This window comes from Poecile atricapillus, chromosome 5 (genome assembly GCF_030490865.1).
Source record: "Poecile atricapillus isolate bPoeAtr1 chromosome 5, bPoeAtr1.hap1, whole genome shotgun sequence".
NCBI classification, from domain to species: domain Eukaryota; kingdom Metazoa; phylum Chordata; class Aves; order Passeriformes; family Paridae; genus Poecile; species Poecile atricapillus.
Window position 1 is genome coordinate 19,531,897 of NC_081253.1, and position 13,823 is coordinate 19,545,719.

A 13,823-nucleotide genomic window follows, 5' to 3' on the forward strand; every position below is an offset into this window, starting at 1 on the left:
CTGCAGCAGTGCCCCCATATGTGCAGTCCCCAATGAGCAGCTGATATGTGGTAACTCAGTGCAGTGGTCCAAAAGGATAGGTTTGGAACAAACCCTGATACTCCTTCCAGTCTGTGAAACTATTCACATCTAAGACTGGCAAATCTTGAAAGTCCTGAAGGGAAGTGACAAGTGTTAATATTAAGCTGTGTCAATGCAAAACAATATTGTAATAGTTGAAATTTTTGCCAAATCTTTCACTGGATGACACAACTTGCTTTTACTGTCTTTGTTATGAGTTTGTCAACGTTTTTACTTTATAACACACTTTGTGATCAGTGTTTGTTTACAGCAGGTTAGGAGAAATGCCAAAGCTTGCTAGAAATTGTGATCCAGACAGTTGTTATTCTAAAGAAAAATAGTGGTGTATTGAAAGCAAAAGAAAACCTAAGATTTGTGAACAACATTTTTAAAGTAAGAAAACTGCAAGTATATAGAGTGACTTTTTAGCAGAATAGTTAGTGGAGCTGCTTTGGCTGTCAAGTGCATTTTTCCTTTTTCACTGTGTTTTGGAAATGTCTCCTATGAATTTTGCATTTCAGTGGTCATTTTATGCAGAATGTTTAAAAATGTTCATGGTCCACATGTGGGTGGAGGACACAGCTGTTACTTAAGAGAACTCAGAGAAGTGTACCAAAGACCTTTATAATGGATCTCTTCTGTCTGAACTTTATAGGACTTTGGAGAAGCTGTAGTCCTATTTTGGGGGACTGTAGTAAGAGTAAAGGTAGGAAGTTAGGCTACAGAAAATTTTGTGTGGCAGCTTAACTGTGCATTTTTACTGTGCTATGCATGCCACATGCTTCAGAGTCTCATTTAAAACCTGTTTGCAATGTTGTTTTCATTATTTTTAATAGAGCTGACACACGAACAAGCTATTGTTGAAGAGGTTTATTTGCACTACTGAGATTATTCTTGCCAATATCACTGAAGCTTGTATAAGTATGTAAACAAAACAATCCACAACTACCCTGACTGCTGTAGAAGAAGGGGGGAAAACACAGGCAGTCTGCAATACAGCAATCCATAGAATATTTTTTTTTAAATTGTGTTTAATTTAAAATCTCAAAATGGAGATTATATCCAATTGTAGTTTGTAGTTGTAATTGCTTATTTTAAAAGATGCACTTGCATACCCTTTTGTATGGACTTTGTTACAGTTCAGAAAATTATTTGCACAAGTGAAATGGACTTTAATTCTTTCATAGCACATTTAAAAATCATCTGAGTTGGTGGCACAAAGCCCATTTTCTTGTTTTTAATGTACTTTGGTTTTGTTTAAAAGCTGGCTACACTAAATTGCAGGTGGTGGGATGCAGTTGCCTGTATTGTATTTGGTAAATTGGTTTAGTGCAGAGGACTTTGTTTAAACAGAAACACAACTGCAGCCTTGTACAAGGGAGGGTTTGCCAGATTTGTGCTTTTCCTTATCAAACTGGAAATTGATAATGTTGGTTAAGAACTTGGTGGGACTAAAGCACAATCTGCAGGACAGCAAGATATCCCCAGGCACTAGTCATTTCTTGCTGCCTTTTCAGGAGGCACTGGCTGTTGCTCTTGCAGTCCTGGCACTGTTTATTCCCTCAATGACAGAGCTTTCCTGTTCTCAGCCTCACAGTAGCCACCTTGTGCTGTAGGCAGAGTATAGTTCAGTGCCATCTTTGACATTTGTGTCAGGTCATTAATGGGCTTTTGGCTTAGAGGACTGATTTGGAAGAATTAAATATTCCAGAGGCAGTAAAAACTGCTTGTGATCTTTCCTTCTGAATGCGGGAAGAAAGTAGTAGAGTACAGCTTTTTCTGCTGGTACCCCAGAACTGACCTTATTCCAGAGAACTAATGAACCCCAAGGCATGATGTAAAATGAGGGCAGGGATTACTGAACTAACTTTGTAAATGTATGTTTAAGTGTCCATGCAGGCTTGAAATAACTTCTAAAGGTTAGACATGAATTCTCTGTTGTATCAACAATAGATGCTGAGATTTTACTAATACCGTGCAACATATAGATACCTGGAATGCTGAATTTATAATTGACAGTGGCTTTCCAAACTGTATTAGAAAGAGATTGATATTTTGTGCTGGATTCTCTGGGTACTGCCATCAACTCAGAAGCAGAAATTCTTGCTGAGGGTGGGTAGATAGAATGTACAGTTATGTAGACACTATTACCTGTAAAAAATGTGTTGTTGTCTGTTAATTCTTTAACACAGCCATAGTGTTTAAGTTGTTTTGTTTGTTTCAGTTGGTTGTTTTAAGAAAGAAAAAAGGCAATGGTTACATTTTAATGCTTTGTTCTATTTGGTTGTTAGAATTTTAGTCTGAAACTTTGCACTTTGTACTTGAAATCCCAGACTACAGGCTTTTCTTGCAGTGTTTTTGTCAGATGCATTTGAAGAATTTGCAGTGATCCCCAATAATGTCTGATTTGTAATAGTGTCAGCCTGGCAAATGGATTTTAGGTTAATGTAAACAAAAGAAGCAGTCCTTTAACTGCCTTTTCTGGAACTGTTGATTTACTGAAGCAAATAAAGTATTTTTGGAAACACCTCTAGGGGCAGACTCATTGCTTTTCTGATAAGCAAAAATGTATACTGCTTTCAGGACTTCCCTTGTAATAGAAAACCTAAAGATATACATACTATTCTTTTATAAAAGCAGCAGCCATTAAAGTATTCTTTTGGGGGGTTGTTAATTTTGTTTTGGTGTTTTGAAGAGGTGTTTTTTTGTGGGGGGGCGGTGGTCGGCCACACTTCTAGAGTCAATGTAATGAAAATGTGAACAACTGTTATGTACCTTCCTTTTGCTGAAAATAATGGTTTTCCTAATGCAGTATTTAACTAAATTGTTAAAGAAAATGCACATCGAAAAGTCTGTGATCTGCATTTTGCAGAATTTTAATTTAGTACAGTTCTGCAGTTACCTAGCATAAAACTTCAGCTTTCCATTTTGGTGTTTATGTATCTCTAGTTTAATTCTTACTTCTCACCCTTGAACAATTTATGTCATTAGGAACACTGTTTCAACAAAACTTCGTTGTGTAAAGGCCAAAATTAATGTCCAACTGTTTGGGGGATTTTTAAGTATCATATGAAAATAAGTTTTCTAGTTATAGTATGAAATTTCACAAAATAAATAGCAGTAATAAAATATAAAAAAATTGATGGGTTTGTATAGTAAAACTACATATAGGTAAAGGTATATTTTGTGAAAGAATTAGTAAATTAGTATCTTTCCTTAATCATAAAGTCATTGTTCAAATAAAACTAATAGGGCACTTAACGTGCATAAGTTCAGAGGAAAAATCTTGAGCTGCTGAATATGCATATGATTGGTTTTAAATTTATATTTGTATTCATGGAAATTCTAAGACATTAAAAAGACTAAATGAATTGAATTAATGCATGTAGTAGTTAATGCACTACAATGCAGCACTGAGTTTCAATTTAAATTTTGCAATATGTAAAGCACTTAAGGAAACTTGCTAATTTTTGCAGGAAATTAGACATGGCTACGGCTACATATCCTCATTATAAAAGGTAGTCTGTGGCTTTAGCCATAGCTGCTATTTAAGAGTGGTTGAAAGGATTGAAAATAATTTAGGCATATTAAATTATGAACAATGGTGAGAGAAACTAGTTGATAACTGGGTTCCTTCAGCTAAAAGAATTGTTAATTACACTGGCAGTATTGTGCATGTAGGATTTATCAGCATTTTGTAATTCATCTTAGTCTTTTGGACATTTTGAAATTTATAATTTGTAACAGGGAAGATTATTCAGTTGTAAGCTGGGAGAATGAGTTCTTGATTTGAAATGTACAACTTGTGTACTAAAGTACTTCTCAGAAATAAATGTTTTTTTTGTTTATTTGTTAGTGTATTACATGTCTGGCACAAGAGCTTCTTGCAGTGTTAGCATCTTCTGCATTTAGAGAAATAATAATTTCTAAGTCATATTGTGCAACCTGTGCTTGTAAATTCACAGACTATTCCAAGTTGGAAGGGTCCTACAAGAATCATCAGGTCAGCTCTTACATGAGTGGGCCACACAGGGATCAAACCCATGAGTGTTATTAGCACCATGCTCTGACCAGGTGAGTTCATCTAAGGCTAAATGTGCTTGGCCAACCTCCAGCCTTCCGACGTCCTGATATGAGTACAGATTTACAAGGCAGAGTTTTTTGATGTCAATTGACCTCGTCAGTTAAACCAAGATCGATAAATTTTTACTGTAAATGTGAAGTTAAGATTTTTATTCCATATTACATTAGATGATAGTGTCAAATAGTAGGTGCAATTAAGAATTTCTGTGACAGAATGGCACATGACAGTCTATTATATCTATATTGTAACATATAAAAATGCAGCCATGTAATTAAGATGACCTAGTGTCTTAATTGCAAACTCTGCTTGTTGCCAGCTATGGTTTTTTACTTGAAAAAATACAAGTCTTTGTGTGTATCTGAATGTGAAGCAGAATAGTTTTCACTAGTTACAGAAGAACTATCTGTTAAATATGAATGTAAATGGAGTGGTAACACAGCTTACATTCAGGTTAGAACTGAGTTAAACAAAACTTTCAAAAAGTCACCTACAGCAATATCACAGCCTGGCTGGTTGGCAGCAGAGTGCTTATGAGATGACAGCAAAATGTTTTTCCCGATTCCTGTAGTTAGGTTAGCTGGAATGTTAGGTACAGTCTTGCTGCAGACATCTCCCATAAAGGATTAAAAGGCTCAGCCAATGCCACAACTTCTCAAGACACTATTTCTACCTTCTATTATGCTCTCCAAAGTAAAAGTAAGTAGAAAACTTTCACAAATAAAAGGTGCGGTTTATGCGGATTTTATTGTTACAGACAAATGTACTAAATTTTATTTGCTCAGTAAGATTTTTTTTTTTCCAAGTCAAAAGGTTTGTATTAAGCTTGGAGGCACAGCAATATTCAAGGAGTACAGTACAGATGAACTAATAGTTTACCTTTGGTTGTTACCTCTTGACTTTTTTAAAAGAATCTACTGCTTTATTCCATAATAAAATTAGACTAGTTACAGTACAGTTGTAAGCTGTGGCACTTGTTTCTTGAGCTTGAGTTATAGGCAGGTTCTAGCAAATAGCATGTCTTGTAAATTGGTCCACAGTTAGCTTCTGCTGTTGGGCACTGTTTGGTTTTGCAGGCACACTGAACTTGGAAGGAAGGAGTGGCTAGCTTACTCCTTTGTAGATACTTCTGTAGTGGTCAAATGTATTTCTGAAAAAAAAAAAAAAAGAAACAGTTTACGTGTATAATTAGTAGCTGCTATTAATTGTATATGCACTGATAGATTGTAGCTGAAATTAATGCAGAACTACTTACAAGTTTACCAAAGACAGTTCCAAACTTTGCCCTTGTCCACTGTGCCAGTTGTTGGATTTTTCTTGTCTGCTCAGTAACACACAATTCTTTTCAGTATATGCTGCTTTTTCTTTCTAACCTTTGCTTATTTTCCTTTTACACAGAAAAGGAGTCAGAGCAGATGGTACTCACTGGGAGGAGGGAGAGGTGCAATTACTATGTTAACAGAGATGCAGTGTTGCATTTTCCTGGACCTGCAGTGCTGATGTTCAAGCCCTTCAGTACCCAACAGAATTGTTAATTTCTCTGGATAATGTACTGGAGCTGAGGCAATCGACAGAAAAACAAAGTGCTGTGCTGGTTTATTCAAGACAGTGTCAACAAGCTACAAACAGCTCTGCTTTAAGACTACTTATTAGAGATTGGTTTACCAGATCAGAGGACAGATTTGAATTATTCATGTATTCACTTAAATATCTGGCAATGTCAAAGCCATGATATACCAAAAAAAAAGCTTATGTTAAAGTGGTGGCAATGCAGTAGTGACTTCACACATTACAAGCTTAACAAAGCCTATACCACAATTTATTCTAAACAGAAAGAAATTAAGATAATTCCAAAGAAGACATCTCATATGGTCTTATCTAATCTCTTACCTTCACCTCCCTTCACTGATTATGGGGATTTTTGCATGCTAGAGGTAGTGAATTCTGTCTCTCTAATGCATTGCCAGAACAGGAAGGAATATCATTATCAGAAACAAGGATGCACTGCCAGAACAAGGACAGGGATTACAGACTAGGTACAGCATTCTTCCATTCAAGAGATAACAGGAAGGCCTAAGTTAATAACAGACATTTGAAATAACAGAGTAAATTATTTGACCTATCATGATAAGGAAGCCTTGAAAAGATTGGTTTTTTTCTTTTCCAGAAGTATAGAGCAAGTCTGTATTGGGATGTGAAATGTTCATCCTTAATAGTCCCATGGTGCCATCTCTTCTGTTCATGGGCAATTGGTTTCCAGGTATGTATCCTCTTCAGACTTCCTCAGAGCTAACTGGTAGCAAAGACTGTCATGCTAAAAGAACTTGCACACATCTAGTAACTCCATCCTGGAACACGACCTAACAGTAAAGAGCTGCAGTTAATTAGTTCAAATTCCCTTAGAATATAAGGCATTTTAGAGTGCTGTTCTCTTGCATTTCCTAGGTAGGAGTTGTATTAGATCCATGAAAACAGTACCCTCTTATATGTGTATCACCACACAGATATGAGTTGCAATATTGTTGGGAGAGTACCATGTTAGACACTGGAGGCTGACATGTTCAAAGTGAAGTTGCTGTTCTACTTCCAGAGTTGGATTACAGGTGTGGAAAAAAATGCAGTTTGATTTTAGGTCTCTTGTTTCAGTCCCTCTGAGGATTGCCTTGGTCTTCAAGTAAGTCTAATACCTATTATGACTCTAATCTGCTGCAATGTCCTGAAGCAGAACAATATCTGAGAGGATGCACTTTTGAGTATAACCAATAATTAAAGTTTACTAGTCAAATTATTAAAGCATTTTCTGATTTGTTAGCTATTAATTAAAACTTGATAGAATAATTTAGATTGGAAGAGACTTTTAAGATCAAGTTTAGCTGTTAACTCAGTACTGAAGTCCCAACACTAGCTCATCCATATCCCTGAACACCATCTACACATCTAAATACCTTTAGGAATTTAGATGCTAAATTCCAGCTAAAAACTAACACAAAACTGGCCCTAGACATTAAATGAGAGGTACCTCTCAATGAATAGATTCTTCCAGGTCAACAGTTTCCCTTTTTATCAGTTGCAGTTCATCTCCCTGTATTTTTGTTACCATCTTTAAATGGCAGCTGAAAAGAACTCTGGTGAGCAGCTAGACCAGCCTCCTGCCTTACACAGGACAACTTTTACCAGCTACATTCCACTACCTCTGGCCACGCTGATCTACTATCATCATACTATGCTTTATAGAGATTTTATAGATAATTACTAACTAGAACTAGTTATTGAAAACAAGCATACAAAGCGCATGTATGTCAGAGTCAATAGAATAAATTGAGATCATGATTGCTGCTGGACTTTTTTCATGCTGGATTTTGGTAAATAAATCATATTTATCCAATATGCTTTAAATTTACACAGGATTCCTACTTTATTCTAGGTGTACTGAAATAAAGTTGTTTTCTGGTACTGGAATTTGATGGATTTTCTGTAGATGTTTAAAGCAAAAGGAGCATTAAGCCCGATGGAAGTAGGCTGTAGACTTCAAATACAGACATACGTAATCTGCAGAACAGGACATTTCCGGCAGCTGAGTAGGAAATGAGGCTGCAATCCACCTTGTTTCTTGCTGTTGTGGAGGTAGACCAAAACCCCATTTAACTCACCAATTGCATAGCAGTGAGCATGTGCAACTTTGCACTTAGGGATGCATTTGGAGCATTATCGAGCTCTGCAGGTTTCAGCACCACTCCTGCTGTAGTCCATACTTTTTAAGGCTCCAGCTTCTACCATCAAAAGGCTTTTACAGAAGTTTCCATTCTTTCTGGCTGGAAAAAAGCTTGATGTAATAAAATGAACATTGGCTCAGAGAGAAGGAAAATAAATTTTTCATTAGTGAACTAAGGAAAAAAGTATTGAGGGACAATTTCTCACAAGTTAATTACCATGTCTCTGTTTGTAATATGTAATTTCCAAAATTAATTATTCCAAGATAATTGGAGAGACTTCTGTCTGACTTTTAGTTGATAATGCAGCAATGTTAGTCTTTAGGTCAGAAGTGAGGTTTTGAAACAAGTCTTCATTGTTCCTACTTACTGTACTTTGGCTCAAATTACAGAATTATGGGCCACGCTAACTGACATGGGTAGAGTCAGTCAGCTCCACCCAGCCATGTTCTTCTATCCAAAGAGAGTGCAGCAGCCCAGACCACAGCAGGACTGACCAGTAACAATCTGTGCTAGCCCTGAGGAGAGTTCTTGGCTTTGCCCTTAGGCGGAGCTTAGAGGGCCAAAGCAGGCTCTAAAAGTTGTGGCAAAATGCCAGGTGTTTTCTCAGTCCTCAGCAAGCTGGGGGCTCATGTACATGAGGCAGGAAGGCATTGCATCAACCATCTTCACCCACTCCCCAGGTTTTATAGTTTTTAATACTGCAGATTATCCACTCCATTATTGCAGTTGTGCTAATTAGGAAGGCCACATCTTGTTCCTTCCTGGAATGTTTGGAGAGAATAGAAGTTACATCCAGTAATGGCACTGATTCAGTTACTCACTGTCTTTATCTCCGAAATGCTTGGTCATGATGAAAAGTAGCCTCTCTATGAGAATCATAGTCCAAGTCTGCTTGTTTCTCCTGCTCTTTTCTTGCTTGCTTTTCAGCCTGATGAAGAAAAGGGAATAACAAAGCTTAGTATTTTGTTCTCAACATCACCATCCTGTAAAACAGAGAGGGTAAAAGCTTACAGGTCTAAGGCATCCTTAATTGATACTTGACACCTATCATCCCTCCCCACTTCTCTCCCCATCCCTATCCCTCCAGAAAGGGTACATTAAATAGCTGAGTGAGCATCAGCATTAGCTGCTGCTCTTTGGTGACCTGCCCAGAAGATACAGGAGGACAGCAGTGCATGGTCAAAAAAATGTTATAATGGCACAGGACAGATGTGATCTGTCATTACTGATCTCTTACTACCAGCCCTCACATGTGAGTAGTCCTCCCTAACTCACATGGGCCATGTCCATGGAAGAGATTTCTGCTCTACTGCTCTGAGATGAGGCCCATAAACCTCTGAAACACGTCTATTGTGCATTGTCAAGTTTTCAGCAGTAACCTTCTCACTCCACATACAAGCATTGTGTGATCCCAGGGGTACAGTCAGCTGTAACATCAGCTCAACATCAGCAGCTGCAGTGCGCACAGGTAAAAATCAAACCAAAAAAAATACATAAATCACACCCACAGCAATCTTTCTCTCTTTTCTGCCCAAGAGGCCTAGTCTTATGTGTTTAGAAGTGTGCTTCTTCCTGAAGGGAGCGACAGGATACAGTTGTTCTTATTTACCATTTGCTGGAGCTGAAATTTCTGTACTTCCATGTTTGCATCACGCTGTCTTTGTTTCTTGGCTTTCTCCATTTCCAAGTAGTTATCATTTTCTGTCATCCACTGATTACGATCCTTCTTACCCTCTTCTTTTTCCTGTCTCTTCTCTTCCTCTTTGAACTTCATCTGTAGTTTACAAAACACACAAAAGTTAACCGAGGAGCTGGCCTGCTAAGCTGGAAGTTGTATCTCTCTGCAGGAGCAGCCCTGTATCAGCACTCTGATAAGCACGGTCACTGTGGCTGGCTCGTGTCCAAGCCCAGGGCTTTCAGCAGCCCTGGCACATGTGCGCCCAACACAGAAGGGGGAAACAGAGAGGGGACTCCAGGAAAGGTGGCAGCAGACTTGCTGAAGTCTGCTGATGCATGGCACCAGAGTCATCAGCTGTGTTCTGGGCCAGGCTCCTCTGCTAGAATAAGCAGTGCAGTTTGCACAAATTACAAACAATTACGGAGCCTTCCTAGTCTAATTTTTTTTGAAGAGGGAATCACCACATATTCTGCTTGCTTCTTTCGTAAGGGTTTAGTTCTAAAACGCTTATTGATAAATGAGAAGCAACTGGTGAGAACCTGCATGTGTGTCTCACTCCAGATGACACTGCTGGAAACGATGGCATTTCCAAACACTATTCCTACATACAAGTATATGACAGAAAGAGGAGCAAGGACAGCCCCCATTTCTTACCACAGTGATTCTGTTTTCTTCAATCGATTCTATAGCAGCGTTTTTTTTCATTTCTTTCTCTTTCTTTTGCATTTGGTACTCATCTTCTACTTCTGCAGCTCCTCTAGCAAGACGATCATCTTCAATCTTAATTTTTTCATTCATCTGGGCAGTTAATTGATCAAAAGCTTTGTCCTTATGCTTCTGTATCATCCTGCAGGAGAACATGAGCTACTGTAACATCCCAGGACATCTGCTCAGATCACCCAAGGCAACTGGTAACTGTGGATTCTAATAACACCAGCAATCCTACCTCCACCCCAACAGCACTAATTACTACTGGAACTGGTAGGCATTTTCTTCTGCACTATTTCAAGTTCTAATTATAGAAAACTTACTTGCATCAAACTTCTGATTTTGCTGATATAACAGCTGAGGATAGTGTTTGTCACAAAATGAAATTGCAAGTATGAATTTTAACACTGAAAATTATCCCTGGACCCACCTGCTAGACTCTTCATTTTTTTCTCTTGTCAGATCAGCCATCATTTCTTTTCTTTTGATATAAGCCTTAATTTGATCATCATCTTTGTCTTCTCTTTGTTTCTCTTCAGCTTTAAGTGTTTTCTGTTCAGCTACATATTCCTGTTTAAATGGAAAACTGCTTTTATTTTCATGTAGAATGAGATTTTGGAAACATGAACCAAAACCAAATTCTAACAAATACTTCAGGCCTAGCCTGTAATAAGGAGTTCTTTACATCAGTGGAGAAGTTACAGAAGATAGAAACCCAGAGATAAAAGAAAATTTTCATTCTCTACTTATCACAAACCACAACAAAAATAAAATTAGTATGTGCTTGCAACCCCAGGCTTATAGTATCTTTATAATCTCTCCTCTGCCTTCCCAGTGGCACCAACTGTACTGCTCCTATCCTGTGTATTATTCATATGGTGCAGACTCTGAAGGGCTCAAACAGTAAGTCTGTAGAACCATCAAAATGTAAAGCATAAGGCATTTCGTTATGACTCAGAAATGGCACTTGTATAGCTTGGCATTATGTATAGCTTTTCTTGCACATATAAGGTTGGGGGGGAAAATGGGTGAAAATTTGTGTATTTGGGGTAAGGAGCATGGAAGGAAAAAAGCAGGTAGGATTTTAGTGGGAATTCTCTCCTTTTACTCCCTCACTTGGCAATGAATCATCACAGTACCTCTACTTCAGTTTCCCTGCCCAAGCAGGCATTGTCAGGGAAACAGTACGTTGTGGTAAGTGCGTCATCAGTAAGTTTAAAAGATACTGTCATACTCAGGCTATTCCCTCTCCCTAACAAAGAAAAGTGGATGTAGAGCAAGTACATGGAACCTAAATCAAATTCTCAAGTCAAGGACAATCTCGTTGCTGACTCTAGCAGACTTTGTCCATTGTACACCAGTCAAAGCTCAGGTGCCACATTAAAACTTCCAAGAGGTCTTTCTCAAAAACACAGAGGAAAGGGTAATTGGCAGGGTAGGCATTTGATCCCAGGCTACTAAAGCTGTCAGCAAAGACCCTGTTGCCCACAATCCTGTTTATTTGTGGGCCAAATCCAACCATCACAGCCAAGGTGAAATACGCATTTTGAACTGTCTGCTTTCCTGCTACTTACATGATGCTGCCTCTGGAATTCAACTTTTTTCTCCTGTTCCTTTTCTTTATCTCTCTGATTTTCCATTTGGTATGATTCGGTTCTTCGCTGTATTCGTTCCCCTTCTCTTCTCTTTTCCATCTTGGCCAGATCAGCTTGATCCTTGTGCTCCTTTATTCTGAATCAGAAAAGGGAAGTGAATAAATGAGCTAGAGACAGCATAAGGTAATAATGAACAGATACAGATTCTGGACAGCTGTGAGTACTTTAACAGTAAAAAAATCTGATACTTTGAAGCAAAATAGCAGAGATCAAAACCAGAATCAGTTTCTATAAGCTATCTCCAAATTCTTTGGCCAAAGCTCAGTTCCAGTCTGAGGGTGCTAGGGATGTCTATACTAGCAGAACTGAACATGACCGGCGTATGGACTCTAATGGTATATTGAATTTGATTAGCCTGTTTTATTGTTATCCCACTCCCTGTACAACCTTGGCCTTTTCCAGCAAACAGTTTTCTAAGCAGTGCCACAGCACTGTTCAAGACATGGCCATGGTGCCCATGCTAGCTGGAAGTGTGAAGGCTTCTAGGTGGAGGGAAGCACAAGAGTGTGACAAGCCACTCGCTCTGGGTGCCAGAATTGAGCTAGTCTTAGGACATAGCTCCTGACAGCAAGAGACTTTTCTGAAGCTGGAGAACAGAATTATGGAGGGTGAGGAAAGGTCCATCTGACCACGACTTGAGAATGATCTGAAACCCTCGTTCAAAAGCAGTGAGTCACACAGCCCCGGGCACGGAACGCCCAAGAGCTGTCCCTTTTCGCGGGCCGTGCAGCCGGACTCGCCCGGGCCGGGCTGGCCACGGGAAGGTTTTTAACCCAAACCCTCTCGCCCCGCTCCCGGGGCCCCGCCGCCGGACTCACTGCGCCAGCTGCTCCTGGGCCACGGCCCGGCGGTTCAGGTAGCGGCCGCGCTCCACCTCTGCCTCCCGGCGGATGGCGTCCGGCCCATCGCGGTCCATCGTCGGCCTTTTTCACGGCTTCTTTGGAGACGGAACGTCTGCCGAAGGAGAAGCAGGGATCTCACTGACGGCTCGGCTCCCCGGGAAATGGGTCCTTCTCCCGCCCCGCTCAAAGGCGGCGGCTCGGGAGCGCTGAGGCGGGAAATGGCACCCGAGTGGGCGGCGGCCGCTCCTTTGTGAGTGCTGGAGCGAAGCCGCGCCCCGCCCGGCCCCGCCCCGGGGAGCTGCGGCGGCCAGTCGGTCACACACGGAGGGAGGCCACCCCGCGGAGGCCGAACCCTCTTCCGCAGCCGGTTCCTAGACTTCTAGTTTCCCCTCGGCGCGCCCGTACCTGGTAAGAGGCTGAAATGGCCCCTCCGCCTCTGTCCTTCTGCTCCGGCCGCGATCTGCTCCCGCCGGTTCGCCGGGGCCGTGCAGCTCGGCTCTGCTGCGCCTCGCAAGAGCTTTTGCCCCGCCAGACTTGCCTATTGCTGGGGCCCAGAGCCCTCGGCGGCCCTGGGAGCTGGATGAGGAGGTCGGGCCTCCTTTTTCCAGGCACTGATCCCTTGCCTTGCCTGGATAAGACTACTCGAGGAGGTGACTGCTGCACCCGGGAAGGACAGCACCCACCTTACACGCAGAGTTTTTACAGTGTAGGGGAGGTAAAGCCAGATCTGTTTGGCCCTCAGCTTCCTTAGAGGTACCTTGCCTCCCGGGTAGCCTCACATCTTCCTAGAGGCCCTGTGCTTTCTCCAAGGCCTGGCTGCTTTCGGCAGGACACACCAAAGACCCGCTTTCAAAACTGAAATATTGGCAAGCATCCTTTTATTTTTTTTAAAGGACTTGTATTATTTTCTGGTCTGGCCAGCAGAGACTGGCAGATGTGGGGTGCAACAAAGCAAAGCTTCAGGGTTTCTTGGACTTTGTTTCCAGCGGACACCAGGATAGAGTGATACCCTGTTCAAAGCCTAGGGTACTGGTGCAGGAAGTCATTACAGGAACCCCTAACGTCCAAGGCAAGGAAATGATGTTA

The 13,823-nt window shown here is 40.6% G+C and overlaps 1 protein-coding gene across 7 annotated transcripts; it reads right to left on the reverse strand.

Moving 5' to 3' along the window:
- Positions 1–4,878: 4,878 nt before the first annotated feature.
- LOC131579996 (trichohyalin-like) lies at positions 4,879–12,853 on the reverse strand. Of its 7 annotated transcripts, none has more exons than XR_009277799.1 (8): positions 12,714–12,853; positions 11,815–11,971; positions 10,671–10,810; positions 10,187–10,379; positions 9,464–9,628; positions 8,676–8,782; positions 7,792–7,964; positions 4,879–5,291 (listed from the first exon to the last, which is right to left on the reverse strand). XR_009277799.1 is itself a non-coding variant. In XM_058840615.1 (7 exons), exons 1-6 carry the CDS (start codon positions 12,809–12,811, stop codon positions 8,681–8,683), a joined length of 855 nt encoding a protein of 284 aa, XP_058696598.1. In that variant the 5' UTR covers positions 12,812–12,853; the 3' UTR covers positions 4,879–5,291; positions 8,676–8,680. The 7 variants fall into 7 exon arrangements, 4 of the variants coding, with proteins under 4 accessions (XP_058696598.1, XP_058696596.1, XP_058696595.1 ...); XR_009277800.1 differs by having other exon boundaries at positions 4,879–6,501; XR_009277798.1 differs by having other exon boundaries at positions 5,397–7,964.
- Between the last annotated feature and the right edge of the window lie 970 nt (positions 12,854–13,823).